The sequence below is a fragment of the Alexandromys fortis genome, unplaced genomic scaffold (genome assembly GCF_014885135.2).
Source record: "Alexandromys fortis isolate MF-2015 unplaced genomic scaffold, M_Fortis_MF-2015_v1.1 scaffold_99, whole genome shotgun sequence".
NCBI lineage: Eukaryota > Metazoa > Chordata > Mammalia > Rodentia > Cricetidae > Alexandromys > Alexandromys fortis.
In genome coordinates this window covers 5874914-5891562 of record NW_026067982.1, presented here as the reverse complement: position 1 = coordinate 5891562, position 16649 = coordinate 5874914, and the positions used below count along the sequence as shown (strand labels likewise).

The following is a 16649-nucleotide window of genomic DNA, read 5'->3' as shown; positions in this document are numbered from 1 at the left end:
TCTGTGGGTGTTGGACCAGTTCCAGCCTAGATGGTCAGGTCACCCCACTTTCTCAAACACAGAATCTTACAGGATCGCCCTGAGGAAGTTCCTAAGACTTAGTATGCCCCCTGAAAGCCTCTGGCCTTTTCCTGCTTTTTCTGCCCACTAGTGATTCTGACCTGAGAGTAGAGACAGAAAGACAGGAGGTCAGGGCACACCCAGGGGTGAGAGGAACCCTTCAGAGAGCTAGCTACAGTCTGTGACGTGGGGAGTGCTGCAACGGGGCTTGTCACCAGCTATGGTGGCGCATGCCTTTAATTCCAGCACTCTGCAGGCAGAGGCAGGAGGATCTCTATGAGTTCAAGGTCAGCCTGGTCTACAAAGGAGTTCCAGGATAGCCAGCGCTATTACACAGAGAAACCCTGCCTTGAAAGGGGGGGGGCTTGGTCACTCCACGTGGAGGGACGTGTGGATGAACAGCCCTGACCTTGGTGACAATCACAGCTTAATTTACACCTCCCTAACAAGCTAAAAGCACTCAATTTTCAGTCCTGAAACTGTAAACTTCACAAATGCTCTCTGCAGGTGAAGATACACGGGGGTGGGGTTCCCTGAAGTTCTCAGTGGAGAGGGTGGCCATCTCTAGAGACAGCAGGCGCCAACCTTGTCTCACACCTGGGGCTCAGCACCTGGTTCTGACTCCACGGGCCAAAGTATAGGAGCTAAGACGATTCTCTCTCTCCTGTGTGATGTCTGTCACTTCTTCACCCTGAAGCCTGTCCTGGATCCAGTTCACTTTTCTCCAAGATGGGCCAGTGACCGCATGGAGGTGACAATGACTCTCTGTGGGACAGGGTAGCAGTCTGTCACATGGTGGAAGGAACCAGAGAGGGACGCTTCATGAGACAACAGGGAAGCTCTCAGAATACCTGGCTTAGCATCAGACATTTGATGCTGGGTCCATGAGGATGGGTGGCTGGATCCCCAAGTTCACACTGGGGGCTAAAGGAGTGTTCCACAGGGTTGACCTGAGGGAGGACAAGCTGCAGGAGTTTGGGGAGGTCGCTGCACTGGGGCCTGAGGGAAGGAATGACCCTGTGGAAAAACGTGCCTGGCAAGGGACCAATGTAGGTGAAGGCTGGGATGATTTGGAGGTGTGCTTATGTGGCAGGGGCCAGGTGACTGGGTCCTAGGTGACAGAGTAGGGGATGAGGGAGAGAACAGGGTGAAGGGGGCATCACACATCCATGTGTGAAACACACGTCCTTCCAAGAAGTACACGGAGACCCCAAGCCCTGCCCGTGCATCCTTTCCTGCAAGTATGGGTGACGTTTTGATTAGTTTTTTTCTCTATTGCCCTAAAGCTTCTTTACACAGAGACAATATAAGCATATATCACACACACACACACACACACACACACACACACACACACACACAATTGCATATCACCCACACTGACCAGATCTGGGTACTTTTCATTAGCAATGCATCTCAGAAATCTTTCTGTGGCAGGCCAGGGTTTGCTTAATTTCTCACTTAAAACACTTTATTTTAATTTTTAAACACACACACACACACACAATTGCATATCACCCACACTGACCAGATCTGGGTACTTTTCATTAGCAATGCATCTCAGAAATCTTTCTGTGGCAGGCCAGGGTTTGCTTAATTTCTCACTTAAAACACTTTATTTTAATTTTTAAAACCATCTTATTCACTGTTTATATGTCCAAGAGTAATTCCTTAAAGCCAATGATGGAACAGCCTAAATGATCATCAGTGGATGGATGGATAAACAAAATGTACTAGACATATATGATGAAATATTGCTCTACCTTAAAAGGGGAGAAAATTCCAATATGTCTTACAGCACGGAGAAACACGGAGGACATGAAGCTAAGGGCCGAAACCAGCTACACAAAGACGGAAGCTAGACTGGGGAGATGGGTCAGCAGTTGAGAGCATGTACCTCTCTGACTCACAACCTCCTGGAAGTACAGTTTCGAGGACTTCAGTGCCCTCTTTTGGTTTCCACAGCTGTGCTCTGTCTCTGTCTCTCTTGCAATAACTTTGAGTTTCTCTCTTGGCATTTTTGGTGGCATGAGGCTGAGTGTGTGAACTGGATACAGGTACAATGTGGTTCTAGGACGCCTCCATTCTATGATGCATCATCAGGCTTCATGGTCCAGTAACAAATGCCTGAATTAGTCAACTTATCAAGACAGACGGCTTATTTCAGCTTACTGTTTTGAAGCTTCATTTCTGGTCAGTGTCTAGCTGGCCTAATTGTTTCAGGCCAGTGGAGACACCATGATAGGGTACTTAGTACAGGAAAAAAAAATCACTCTCCTCATAGCTGGGAAGTGAAAGGGGTGAAGAGGATGAAGACAGCTACCACAGTCCTCTTCAGGCACATGAGCCCAGTGACCTGAAGAGCTCTCACCATCTTACACCTCTTGAAGGCCTACCACCATTCAATAGCACCACCCTGGGGACCAAGGCCTCTGCAGAGCATCAAGAGCCAAACTAAGTAAGACCATGTACAAGTTACTTGCGTTGTTGCTGTGATGAAATACCCTGGGAGAAAGGGTTTATTCTGTCTCACAGTTCGTGGTGGAAGGAGCAGGAGCTATCTGGTCACATTACAACCACAATGACAAAGGAGAGAGTAGTAAAGATTTCTCCTTTCTTTGCAACACAGAACCAGAGCCCAGCAATGGCGCCAGTCACTTCTGGGGTAAGTCTTCCCATTTTAGCCTAATTAAAATAATCCCTCACAGGCATGACTGGAGTCTAACCTAATCAAGATAATCCCTTATAAGTGATCCTGGAGCCTTTTGACAGTCAACACTAACCATCCAAGACCACGAAACAAATGAGACTTGTACAATAATCAATGCTGGCAAGCATGTTGGAGCAACCCTTTGAATACTGCTGGGGTGAAGGGGTAAGAGGTACGTGATGTCAGTGCTCTTGAATTGTGCCAAGATTGGGTTCCATGTGTCAAATGCTTCTTGTCCCATTGTCCTTTGACACCAATAAAATCATTGGCAAGGCATTCCAAGAAAATATCACAAGGGAGGGATGCTGGAAAGAAAGGTGTGTGCTTCGGCTGTAACCTGGCTCATAGCTGAAGTGGCCAAGCCAAGGCTTACATTGCTAAGTCCATGCTGCCTGTGGTTTGTACCAGCAAGGGTCCCCTTATTCTTCACACTGGCAGAAAAGCTGCCAGTCCTCTGCCCTCGTGTGGACTTTACTCACTGTGTTAAGGTGGTCTCCTTTTTGTCCTGAGCAGTTGTTAACTTTGCCGGTTCTTGCTCTGCACGAAGCTGACTGTGCACGCACGAGTGTTTCTGGCAAACGTCTGCTCCGTCAGTTCTCAGCTGAGCCATCCTTGCATTCCATCACTGGCTCCCGCAGAGTCCTGCTGTGCGGCCCTTTCATGTGCTGCTACATTTGGCTTGACTGTTTTGTTCCTGTTGAGGCTTTGGCATCACTGTCCCTGAAGAAATATTGCCCTCAAATTTTCTTTTGTTGTAGGTTCCCTACACCAGACCTAATCCTTTTCCTATAGAACAAGCTCGGAAGTATTCTTCCCCTTCAGTTACTGGCAAAAGTTTGAAAGGGTTGATATTAGTTCTTCTTTATGTATTTAACAGTGAACCCCATCAAGTTTGGGGCTTTTCTCTGTTGGTAGCTTTTGATCACTAATCCAATCTCCTAACTAGTCTCAGGGCTTTTTCAAACCTTCATTTCTTTGTGCTTCAGACGTTGTAACTTTCATGGTTCTAGGAGTTTCCATCTGCTTCACCTTGGTTATTCGATTTGTTGGCATACAGCTCTCATGGCATTCTAATCATCTTTCCTACTTACACAGAACTGTTCCATTCAGTCGTACTTCTTTCTTCTCAGGGCTTTTGGGGGCTCTCGGAAGAGGCTTGAGTCTCCAGCTTTCTCTCAGGGTCGGGAGCCAGCCTCCTCTCAGGGCAGGTATCTAGAGGCAGATGTGCAGGGTCTCTGCCAACCCAGGGCACTGGCAAGGCTGCTATTTTGCTAGGCTTCCACTTCAGGAACAAGGAACAACCTGTGTCCTCAGAGACTGAGGCACTGAACACAGGGCTGTTTCCAAGGGTCTGTATGAAGAACTTGTTCCACCTAGTTCAGATGGGTTCTGACCTCCAGAGGTTTCAGTAAGGAACAGATTCTGTGTCACTCCTGGTCACTAATCCTTAGAGGATGACGTTCTTTTATTAGACGGTCTCTCTTCGCAGTAGCAAACCTAAGCCCTAGTGGTGTGTGAGTAGACAGGGTCACCAGGAGGAGACTAGTAGACTTCCCTGGGTCCCTGGGCTCCCATCACCAGGAGGAGACTAGTGGACTTCCCTGGATACCTGGGCTCCCAATTCTGGACCAAGCTCCTGTCCTTGATCCTGTGAGGTGGGACTTGATAAATATTAAGTTGAACTGATGACAGGCATAGCTTAAATATTCATCAGGACTCAGAGTCTGGGAGCTGAGGAAGGAGCACCCTAATATGAGGACCCCCAATATAGCCTAGTCTTCCAGGATGGAAGTTTACTCTGAGCATCGCCTGCTGGTGCAGCCATGGGAGAAACTCCAGTGCTCAGCCCTGAACTCACCCTCTGCTTGCGTAGCAACATTGTGGGTGACTGGGAGAAGTTACTGCTCGCTAGAATATGGGCTTTGACCATGCCATCTCATTTCCAGCTCTCCTGATCTTGTCCGACCCCTACAAACTCTAAGGTCCCCCTCTTCTTCCTTGGCAAAAACTGGGGGTGTTCATATCTCATTCTACCTGAAGGACTCCTCCCTGTTCGCTGCAGCTTGAAGGATTCTGTGGCCCCCTGCTAAGCCTGAGGCTTTTCAAGATTGAGAATTCACCTGGCTTCATCCAGGAGGCTGGCGACAGGACCAGCTGAGACAGGAGAACTGGGCTGACTTATTTGGGGCTTGAGATGGCCTCCTGCTCCTGCTGACCGAGCCTGCTGTTTCCACACTCTCAGAAGCAGTGGTTTTGGAGAGCTTGGGGCACTTGCAGGAAAATCTGTTGTTGCAAATGGCGAGCACCAAGACCCAACACGGATTGGGAGCTGAAAAACAGAGCTCTCCAAACAGGGCTTCTCCCCTGTTCCATTATTCACCCTCAGCCATGTTGAGGGTGTTATTTCCTAAACTTTATTTGGAGGAGAGGCACTAGGTCAAACGGCTGTCCCACTAAACTGATCCCCCAGCCACAGCAAAGGGCTGTTGTTTCTACTTCCTAATTACCATGCTTTTAAGTTTTGGTTTGAGACAGGGTGTCTATGTAGCTCTGGCTGTCCTTGAATTCGATATGTAGACCAGGCTGGACTTGAACTCATAGAGATCCACCTGCCTCTGCCTCCTAAGAGCTGAGAATAAAGGCATGTGCCACCATGCTTGGCTCCGATCACTGTGCTACTTTTGTTGTTGCTATTATTATTAATAATTTATATGTCCAAGTGTTTACCTGCATGTATGTATATACACCATGTAAGTGCTTGGTGCCCACGGAAGTCAGGGAGTGTGTCAGATCCTCCAGAACTGGGTTTTCAGACAGTTGTGAGCCATCACAAAAACCCAGGTCCTCTGCAAGAATAGTGAGTGCCTTTAAGCACCGAGTCCAGCCCCTCACCCCCCACCCTAAACCCAGTACCGCCACCCCACCCCACCATACTTCTTTGCTTTCAGAAATCATTTTTGCACCAGTTGGCATCCATGTCGAGCATCAGGGTGAGGGTGAATGAGTCTTGGTTAATGAAAGTACTGAATCCTCTCCCTGCTGAGCTGGTGACCCAGGTCACACAGTTAGAACTCCTGAGTCCTGTTTGGAGAAGGCCATGGAGAGGTGTCCTTTTGATATTTCCCCTTCACTGGTAAAAATTAAAAAAGACTCTATAAGCATAACCAGAAATTTAAATAACAACTATCATTATTATAAAATGAATACTTGCTACCTACTTCCTAAGCTAAGAAAATGAGCATTACTGGTCCTAAAATTTATCATGCCCTCCCTCCCTCAGTTCCATTATCCACCCTGACCTTTGGTGGATAAGCATCTTGGCTTTTGTGCTTATAGCTTCCTTGCTTTCATTTATCATTTTTCCTATATATCTATCACTAAGCAATATGCTGCAACATATTGCTTAATTGTTGGAGATTGAGGAAATGAGTTTATTAATGACTGAGAAACGCATCACTAGGTGTTTCATCATTATGTGAACACTGGTATGTGCTTATATAAATCTAGACCAGTTGGTGCAGCCTGTTATGAACCAGGGGTGTGTGTGTGTGTGTATGTGTACTATATATGTACATTTGTCACTGCTCCTAGGGCTATGGGGAACAAAAAAATATGAGATTAACTCAAAGAAAAGAGAAAGTGATTCAATCAAGAGAAGTGATAAACACATGTAAAAAGTTGTGCCCATGTGACATGGTATATGTATTACCAAGGGTGATGGCTGGCTTGTCAATTTTTATTTATTTATTTATTTATTTATTTATTTATTTATTTATTTATTTATAATGTATACAACATTCTGCCTCCGTGTATGCCCGCATGCCAGAGGAAGGCACCAGATCTCATTACAGATGGTTGTGAGCCACCATGTGGTTGCTGGGAATTGAACTCAGGACCTCTGGAAGAGCAGCCAGTGCTCTTAACCACCGAGCCATCTCTCCAGCCATGGCTTGTCAATTTGATTAATTTTTGAACCACCTAGGAGATGGTCCTCTAAACTCGCCTGTCAGGGGGGTTATCTGGATTACATCAATTGAGGTAGGGAGATCTTCCCATTGTGGTGCCCGCTGTGTCCTGAGTGCGATACTGGACCATATAAATGGGGGGAGGGAAGGGAGCGGCAGCAGGCATTCATTGCTCTCTGCTGACTGTGGATGCAGTGTAACCCGCAGGTGGATGCAAGCTCTGCTGCCTTGATTTGTCTGCCTCAATGGGCTGCACCTTGAACTCAGGTTCAGAATAAGCCCTTTCTCTCTGAGGTTAATCCTGTCTGGGCATTTTATTACAAAGTTAAGCAAACAAATAAAAAAAGATATTAAGCATTATCATTATTGGGTTCATTGTCATTAACAGGCATTGTGGTTTAAATTTAAAATGTCCCATCCAGGCTTAGTGTTTGAGAAGTTGGCTCTCGGCCAGCACTGCTATTTTGGGAGACTGTCAAACCTTTGGGATGTGGAACTTAGCTGGGGAAAGTGTACTAGAGTATGAAGGGTAGACTCAGAAGGTTGTGGGTCCCCCACTGGCTCCAATCTGAATTCTCAGCTCCCTGTTCTGGTCACCATGTAAGGTCACAAGCTCCTGTCACCATGGCCAGGAGCCACACTGTCATGCCATGAGATACTAAAATACCCTGATGCTCTGAGTCAAGACAAATCTTTCTTCCCTGATGTTGCTTCTGCCAGGCATTCTGTCATGGCAACCGGAAAAGTGAGTAATACAGAAACCTGGCACCAAGGAGTCGAGCTGTGGCTGTGACGGGCCTGACTATGTGGTCCATAGGCTTTTGAACGTGGATTAGGACAGGAATGTGGAAGAGCTCGGAGACATGGGGTAGAGAAGTCCCAGGGAGCTTAATGGGTCCTTTGGATAGATGTTTAGATCAAAATGCTGAGAGAAATGCAGACGGCAAAGACAATGCCTACGAGGGCTCAGACAGGAATAATGACTCCATCAGGAATGGAAACAGAGGCCATTTCTGTTCTATTAGGGTAAAGAACTTGGCAACATTCTGTCAGTGTCTGGAAAACATGGGTGAAATTGAATTTGAACGTAATGGATTAAATGGTTTGGTTGAAGAGATTTCAAGACAGTATCACACTCTGGCTGCAGCATGGCTACTACTTGCGGCTTTTTAGCTAGATATGCAGAGATCAGTTTGCAAACGGCACCGCAAAGAGATGTGGGAAAATGTGCAGGTTGGCCAAGAAAAGAGTGCACTTAGACCTGCAGACAAGTGGGTCAAAGAGAAATAGTTGTCAAGGAGACACCGTACAGTTTGTACCTGTGACGTCAGCAAAGGTGTTGAGACCTTTCCCACAGAATACCTCAGGCTGTACAAATATGAACACATTTGAAAGACTTCCCTTTGGAAAGAGTGTCTGGGAAAAATGGAACCTCGGGGTACCTTACTCAAACAAGAGAAGTATTTTCCCTGGTTTGACTGTGTAGGCATTTGCAAGCTACTGCAGCCGCGATCAGGCAGAGCCCCGAGTTGGCAGCAAAGCTTGGGATAATTTATCGGGTGCCAATTTGCTCCAGAAAGAAAGCCCGTGAAATCAGGTCATGTGTAGCAGGGTCGGATCCTCTGCACTCTGAGTGAACCTTACACGATGCTTTAAAGAGAGGCCTGAGCTGGAAGGCACCTCCAGGAGTCTGGAGATTCGAGGAACATGGACTGTCTCAGAGCGGAGACTGTACAAGAACAAGCCTGGGTGCTGACGGCATCAAGGCTGTAGGTACAGAGACCCAAACCTGTTGACCTCAGAGGGTTCCATCATGAGCCCCTATACCCTCTCTGCTCGGATGGGAACCACCCTGCCATGCCTTCTCAATCATGGTGGACCTCAGTCTCTGGAAGAGTGAGTCAAAACAGGTCCAGCGTCCCTTCAGCTGCTTCTGTCACAGAAATGTGAAAAGTAACTAATCAAAGGTTATGCATGCATAATCGTACATGCTATGCTTTCTACATGGGGTGGCAGCATAGTAATTTTGCCACCGGCACGACCATGAATATGCAAGCGACGTATTGCACTATGACATCATGGGTGATAATCGTCTGTCGCATGTGTAATCTGTTACTATCCAAAATGTTATATAGCATTTGACTGCACTTTGAAGACCAAGGGCAATTGCAAGAGTGGACTGCCTCATCTGGATGGAGGCTCCAGGAAGAGGTACCTGTAGATCAGTTTCAAGGTTACGGTCTCGCCTCTGCTTCTCTCACAGTAGCCAGAGAAGCTGCCAGCAAGGTCACCAGAGAGTCTTGGTGGGGAGTGGGGGTTGGGGAGGACTCAGCACAGCTGGGAGCCTGGGGGGGGGGCTGAGCTGTGGACTAGATCTTGGACACGTGGCTGAAATAGCCAGCAGGAGGGGCTTCCCTGTATCCTCTGCTCCTAAGATTACAGTGGCCTGTCTCCAGGACTTGAGGGGACACTGAAAACGTCTGTGGGTGACCTGGACATCCTCAGCAGAGTGGAAAGGGTGAGACCCTCATCAGCATCTGGTGACTGTGAAACTAATATTGTTGACAACCAGGCCAAGCTCTCCAGGGCCTCTGTCCCCAGTTGTCATACAACCAGATGGAGAGTAAGACGTGAAGACTGAAACTTCCTGGTTTCAAGACTTCCTCTAAATCGGCAGCGATCAGCGTTTGTGGTACTGGCGAAAGAACAAACAAAAAAGACCAGCCAGCCAGGAAGCAGACCCCACACAAACACGGTCAACTGGTCTCCAACAAAAGAACAAAAGCCACAGGATAGAGAATACACCACCTCCGCAACAAGTGATGCCAGGACATCTGGATAGTCTCATACAAAAAAATTAGCCTCGGGCTGGTGAGATGGCGCAGTGAGTAAAGGCGCTTGCGGCCAATCCCGAGATTCTGAGTTCTCTCCCCGGGACTCTCATGGCGGCAGGGAAAAACTGAATCCTGCAAGTTTCCCTCTGACCCTGTATGCATGTGCCCCCTCCTCCGCCACCACACTCAATGAAACGTTTTATAAAAGGAAAAACGGTGACTATCGACACAGCTACCACAGTCTTTACAAATATCAAGTCAGCTTGGTCTGTAGATCTAACTGTAAAACACAGACTTAGTAAACTCCTAGAAGAGAAGATAAAAGAAAACTCAGGCGATCTTGGTCTTTCCAGATCCAACACCAAAGACGTGCTCCTACAGAGAAAGAAGTAACGTGTGGGACTTCATGAAGATGGCCGTTTCTGCGTCTGAAAAGGCACTGCCCATCACGAGGACAGAAAGAGGAAGCGCAGTCTGGGGGTAGATGCCAGGTCGTAGTGCCTTCCCGGCCAGCCTCTGGGGTTTCGGAATGGGTGCCATTTGCTATAAGACACCTGGGCGTGCAGCGGCTGAGTCTCGCGACCTTCCCTAGTCTGTGGTCAGGGGTTGATTCCCTAAAGAGGGCAAATCAGCCTGTGCTGGAGACACAGACAACCACCGTTGCACCGCGCAAGGCTCACCAGCTCTCTTTTAGTGGAAGACCTTCAAGCCAGCTGCCCACGTCCACATAACTAGTGTATACAACTCGGGCATCCTGCAGCCTCACTCCTGCACCCATGCCAGCTTTGCCTCTGGGAGCAGGCTCCTTGTCTCAGGAAAGCCATATTCAGTACGCCTGCCACCAATGATCCGGGACTGGAAAGCTTTCAGTGCCTTAACAGCCGGAGAGATGGCTCAGCGATTAAGAGTTTGTACTGCCCTGACAAAGAGGATCCGAGTTTGGTTCCCAGAACCGACATCAGACAGCTCACAGTCACCTTTAAGTCCAGTTCCTGCGCTCTCTCCTGGCCCCTTTGAGCAGCTGGACTCATAAGACATGCCCATGTGCAGATTCATATACACATGCAATTAAAAAATAAAATAAGATATTAGTGGTGGTGGTGGCGCACGCTTTTAATCCCAGCACTCAGGAGGCAGAGGCAGGCGGATCTCTGTGATTCCAGGCCAGCCTGGTCTACAGAGCGAGTTTCAAGACAACCAGGATTACGCAGAGAAGCCCTGTCTTGAGAAACAAAAATATTAACAATTATTTAATTAGAATTAAATTATCGAAGAAATACAATATGAGCCACTAGACCGGAACATAGAGGGAGGAAGTGTAGACCACGTACATCCCCAAGGACCTCTGTCCAGTAGTAATTCCACATGGCTCAGGAACCCACCCATAGACAGGCAGCTCCAATGTGCAGATGCACAAATGCTTCCCACAAGTGCTTCTGACCATCCTCCTTGCCCTGCACACAATCGCGCGCGTATTTATAGCATCCTTATTTACAGTTCAACACAATGTGGTGATATTCAGGATCGGTATCAATTAGACAGCTGACAGAAAACTAAGGCGGGGCACCCGCTGGCAAACTGGCACAGCCGGAGAAGGTCGTGGGCTCTGGAGAAAGGTGGGAAGGAAGAACGCTTCTTAAAATAGGGACGTCTTCCCTGCCAGCATGCCTCTTTCCCCGTTTCGTCCCCACTCCCACAGTCCTCCCACACTCGGAGCCCTGGGGAAGGGGTGGCAACGGAGAGCAGAGACAGGCGAGACTCTTCTCTGGACCTCTGAGTTTCGCTCAGCTGGGGAAATGTCATGGACAGAGGGCAGGTTCCTCCACGACAGTTAACAACAGCAGCTTTCTGTGTGCTGTGAGTTCACAGGGCAGAAGACGTTAGGTACTTTTACCATTAAAAAAAAAAGTATCTATGTAAGATGATGGTCATGCAAATTTATTTATAGCAATAATTTTATTATATTTATGTACATCAGCATATCATATTACAAACGTCAAATACAGCATGCAGAGTAGAAAAAAGGTTCCCTGGCTTGAGGGAGAGAGAGAGGATATGGCAGGAATAAGGGCTGAGTAAGTGGTGGTGGCAGGTAGGAGTGGGCTTTTCCTCGGCCTGGGTCCCTCTGCAACTCTGGTGAGTTTAACACTGTCCAGAGGGTGAGCCAACTCTTAAGACGATGGAGCTAGTTTCCACGGGAAATGGGGGTGGGGCCAGAGGATAGCAAGAAATGGCTGTCGGTCTCTCTGCTGGGAGCCCCTCTCCCACTTCATGTGGTCAGCTCTCTGAGCTCTGGAGGATGCTGTCCCCTGGAGAGGACCTCTCAGTTCACACCGTGCAAACCTGTCCTGCAAATCCCTCCGCATTACTTCGCCGGGGTAATTTTTCTACAGCCCCTGGCATCTGCTGAGGTTCTCGTTGTTGTTTATTAGTTTCTTCTCTGTCTCCCCCACAAGGCCATGAGCCCTGGGACAAGGTGTCTCATATATATATAGCCATTAACCCAGTGCCTAGAAAGTACTGGGCACCTGGAGGGCACATGTCTGAAATGAAAAAGGAGTCAGGGAATGGGTGGCTATTAGCTGTGTTTTTATTTGACTACTGACTTGCTGTGTGGCTTAGACAGACTGCTTCTCTACTCTCGACCTCATTCCCTCTCTGGACTAGAAGGAGTGGGAGGGTAGCTGGGACCTAGTCCTGGTCTGCTGAGAAGCATGAACCTTACAGGAAGTCATTAGGTGCCTGGATTCCTGCTCACAGGCCCCACGTTCCTCCTCTTGAAATTCAAGATGATGTGCGCTCGTCTCTAGCCCCCAGGCTCCTCTTCTTACTACACCGAGGGATTAGCATCCACCCCTGAGTTCTTAGGCATCAGGGTTTAGATCTTTGCGGATCAGGTAGAAAGCTCAGGGGGAGGATGTTTGTCCTCAGCACACTGCATTCCATGTTCATGCTCTGGTCTCCAGTCCCTCAAGTGGATGGAGGGGGCACATACCCCTCAGCCAAATGGCCATTCATGGAGATGCGGAGGAGCAAGGCGAGCATCTCAGAGCCTCTGTGCCTCACAGGGCTTCTCAGAGCCGAGCTGCTTGCTGTTAACGATAAACAGCTCCCTTCACCTCATTGAGGAATGGGTTGTTCCCAGATATCAATAATCATAAATAGGTTTGTTTATTATACTCATATTTCCGTAGCATTAGGTTTTGACTCTTGTGTTTCATATTTGTTTTTAAATGACCCTGCCTCTATCTGTAAAAACAAAAATAGAAATAAAAAACCAAAACAACCACCCACCACCACCAAAACCTCCTCTGGGATATTCTGTAGGTTTCTTTGGGGGGAGAGTCTTGTATTTGCTGACTTTACTATGTTGAGTCTTCAATCCATGAGCGTGATGTGCCTGCCTCTCTAATTACATGGTGCTTTGACTCTAATTTCATCAGATTTTCCACAGTTTTTAGCATACCAATTTTGTACACAGGTACGTTTATTCAGTACTTTTTGTAGCCAGAGTGATAGCAACATCACTGTATTTTAATTTTTAATAATAAGTGTGTGTGTGTGTGTGTGGTGTGTGCAGCAGTGCATGTGTGGAGGTCAGAGAACAACCTGAGGGAGTTAGCTCTCCCTTCCACCATGCAGACCCCATGAACTAAACTTAGGTCATTGGGTTTGGTGGCAGGTACCTTTACTCATTGAGTTGTCTCATAGATCTGTGTTGTTCGTAGTTAAAATGTGACTTCAGGGTGTCATCGAGATAGCTCAAGGAATAAAGCTCCTGCTATTAATCCTGATGGCCTGGGCCATTTCCCAGACTCCCCAACCTTTTGCCGCTACAACAAATACCAGAGACAGTCAACTTACAAAGAACAAAGGTTTATGCTGCCCTGGGGTTCCAAAAGTTCTGTCTGTGACTAGGCAGACTGTATCTCGCCTGTGGAGGAGAACACCGTGGTGAGCCAGCCCAGAGGAGCAAAACTGCTTGCCTTACAGTGTGTGAGAGATGGTTGATACTGACTGTTGATTTGACAGGCTCTAGAAGCTTCCAGAAGACAGGCCCCTGGGCACATCCATGAGGGATTTGACAGATTATGCTAGTCTCTGGGCGTGCCTGTGAGGGATTATCTACGTAGCGTTAACCAAGGTGGGAATACCCACCCTAAAAGTCCGACAAAAAGGAAAACAGCTAACCACAGCATCACCGCATGTACTGGTCCCTGACTCCTGGCCTCAGATGCATGTGACCAGCTGATTCAAGCCCCTGATGCCAGGCTCCTTCCATGATGGGCTGTACCCAGGAACTGAGCAAGCAAACAATTTTTAATCTAACAATTTATGTCTCCTGAGGGCAGCACTCTCCATCCTTGCAGGGTAATTCCATTTAAACTTCTTTTTAAAAAGTTGTTGAATTAAAAAAAAAAAGACTAGCTTACTAATTAAAGTGTTTCTGTAAGGCTTTTAGTGCCTCCTTAGTTTTGGCTAACACACCCACTATCCCCTCCTCCACCCATGCTCATGTATCCCTTCAGCTCTCCGTCTCCCCAGTTTAATACAAACCCACGCTGTTGGCTCTGCTCTCCGGTATGAACCCGCACACATATAGGAGGTGAGTTTTAAAGGTGCTACAGAGAAAGAACTGGCAGTGGTGGGGTAGGAGGCAGGAGGAAAATGAGCAGTACGGGTGTGGATGCGGTTCCCCTCCGAGCCTCGGTTTCTGCCCCCATGCACGATAAAGATAAGAAGTCTCTGCAGGCAGGGATTGGCTCTGAGCACACGTGCCCAGCTCAGTTCCACCTGGACATCTTACGGTCTGCCCTGGACTTTCTGCTGGCTTCGAGGGGCAATCCCTTAGGCACCAAACCCACTTGTCTAACATCTTATGTCTTCCCTTTCGTATACGTGTGGGATGAAGTCCTGTCCTTCTCATCCTTAGGAATGAAATACACAACCTCTGCTCAGAGCATCGCTGTGAGCCTCATCCCCACCTCAGGGCTTGCTGTTCTCTATTGGACGCACCCTGCCAGGTGTCCCCCCTCCCCCCGCCACTGGCTGCCTCCTCCTCTCTAAGAGGCTTCCCCTTAACTGAGGGTCTACAAGGTACTTGCTGCCCAGTCCCTCTCTACCCTGGACCACAGAAGTCATCTCATACTAAGTATTAAATTGCAACATGAGCCCACGAGGGTTCAAGCTAGATTGAAGACACAGCACCTTTCGACATGTGGCTGGCTCCTGGGGCCCCCCCTGGTCTGGATGTCCTCTGGACCCAAACAGCTGCTAATTAGCCTATCCTTGTTCATGGCTGCCCTGCCGGCACGCTGAGCAGACTCTGCCAAGGCTTGCCAGAGACACGGATGAATGGATGAATGAATGAATGAATGAATGAATGAATGAATGGACCACACCATTGGGGGTGACTGAGAGTAGCAGATGGAGGAGGCCGGGTGTCAGGGCATCAAGGAGAAAGCTCAGTTTGTGCTTGGCTGGAGGCCAGGGGTGACAGCAGCGACCTGGCCGCTAGCGGGGCTGACCAGCTGGGTGGCAGCTGGGGTGGTGGGGAAGCAGTATGGTCGATGAGGCGAAAACAAGCCCCTTATTTATTGTGGGGAATGAATGTCGGACTGTGCAAAAGTCCTGTTTGCCACCAAGACCCAAGAAGTGACAAGCACCCAGGGACAAAAGCTCTGTCTCTCTGAACTGCCCTCGGCCTAGCTGAGAGGCACCCATCTACCAGGACTGCCCACCCTGCCTGGGCATGGCCAGCTGGTCTCGGCTGCCACCCTCCTAAGTCAGCCATTGTGGCGTCTCCACCCAGCACACCTTCTGTGGGAAACCTCTGTCCAAAGCCAGTCCTCCAGTGCTGTATGGCATTGGGGATCCCAGACTGGCCCTTGCCCTGCATACCTGGCCTCCTTGTTTGATGCCTGAGTAATACTCTCTGTGTGCTGCAGCCAAAGTCTTCCCCAGCCTGTCAGGCCACATCCCTCTCCTGATCCCACTCCTCAGGGGCTGGTCAGAGTATAGGGACCCTTCCCTGTGGATCCCTCTCTCAGATTGGTCTCCTTGGCTTATTGTCTTAAGTCCCTTCCCTCCCTCCCTTCCTCCTTCCTTTTCTTCCTCCCTCTCTCCATTCGTGTATGTTTGTGTGTGTGTATATAGGCCAGGGGTCAACCTCAGGGTCCCTTTCCTCAATTACTTTCCACCTTATTTCTTGAGACAAGGTCTCCCACTGAGCCCGAAGCCCATTGATTTGGCTAGACTGGCGGTCAACAAGCCCCAGGAATCCTTCCCAGTGCTGAGCTTACAGGCATGGGCCGTCCCATCTGGCCTATTTATGTGGGTGCTGGGGAATTCGATCATGATACTTATGTAGCACACTTGACCAGCTGTGCCATCTCACCAGCCCCAGCCTGCCCACTCTGCCTTCTCACTGACTTTGTTACACCCGGAGCCGGCTCATCCTGTCTGAAGCATCCGTGTCCTGCTGGGGCCTGGATAGGGGGAGACGGCTGAGTTGCTCATCTTGGTAGAGAGACAGCTCAAGGGTAGATAGAGTTCCATGTTCTAGGGTGTGGGAGTCACCGTGGGACATAGTGACCCTGTCCTAGTTACGGTCACTATTGCTGTGATGAAACACCATGACCAAAAGCAACTTGGGGAGGAAAGAGTTCATTTGGCTTACACTTCCACATCACACAGTCCACCATTGAAGGAAGTCAGAACAGGAACTTCAAGGGGCAAAGAACTGGAGGCAGGAGCTGGTACAGAGGTCGTGGAGGAGTGCTGCTTACTGGTTTGCTCCTCATGGCTTGCTCAGCCTGCTTTATTATAGAACCCAGGACCACTGGCCCAAAGATGACCCCACCCACAGTGGACTGGCTCCTCCCATAACAATTACTAATTAAGAAAATGCTCAACAGGCTTGCCCGCAGCTCAATCTCAAGGAGGCATTTTCTTTACTGGGGTTCCCCCCTCTTAGATGACTCCAGCCTGTGTCAAACTGACATAAAATCAGCCAGCGCAGTACAGACCCCTGCAGCTCCCCTGCCCCAGTCCCAGCATAGGATACTTCCGGGAAGCAAG

General features: G+C 48.7%; 1 protein-coding gene across 4 annotated transcripts in view; it reads right to left on the bottom strand.

Annotated features, from left to right (window-relative positions):
• Positions 1–16649, bottom strand: part of Rasgef1c (RasGEF domain family member 1C) — a 66857-nt gene that overhangs the window by 22341 nt on the left and 27867 nt on the right. For 2 of the 4 annotated variants that reach the window (XM_050158536.1, XM_050158540.1), the window contains exon 2: positions 5705–5900. The exons of the other annotated variants lie outside the window; for them this stretch is intronic. In XM_050158536.1, the coding sequence (XP_050014493.1) occupies positions 5705–5743 (39 nt within the window). In that variant the 5' untranslated portion in view covers positions 5744–5900. The remainder of the gene's footprint in view (positions 1–5704; positions 5901–16649) is intronic. 4 annotated transcript variants of the gene reach the window in all.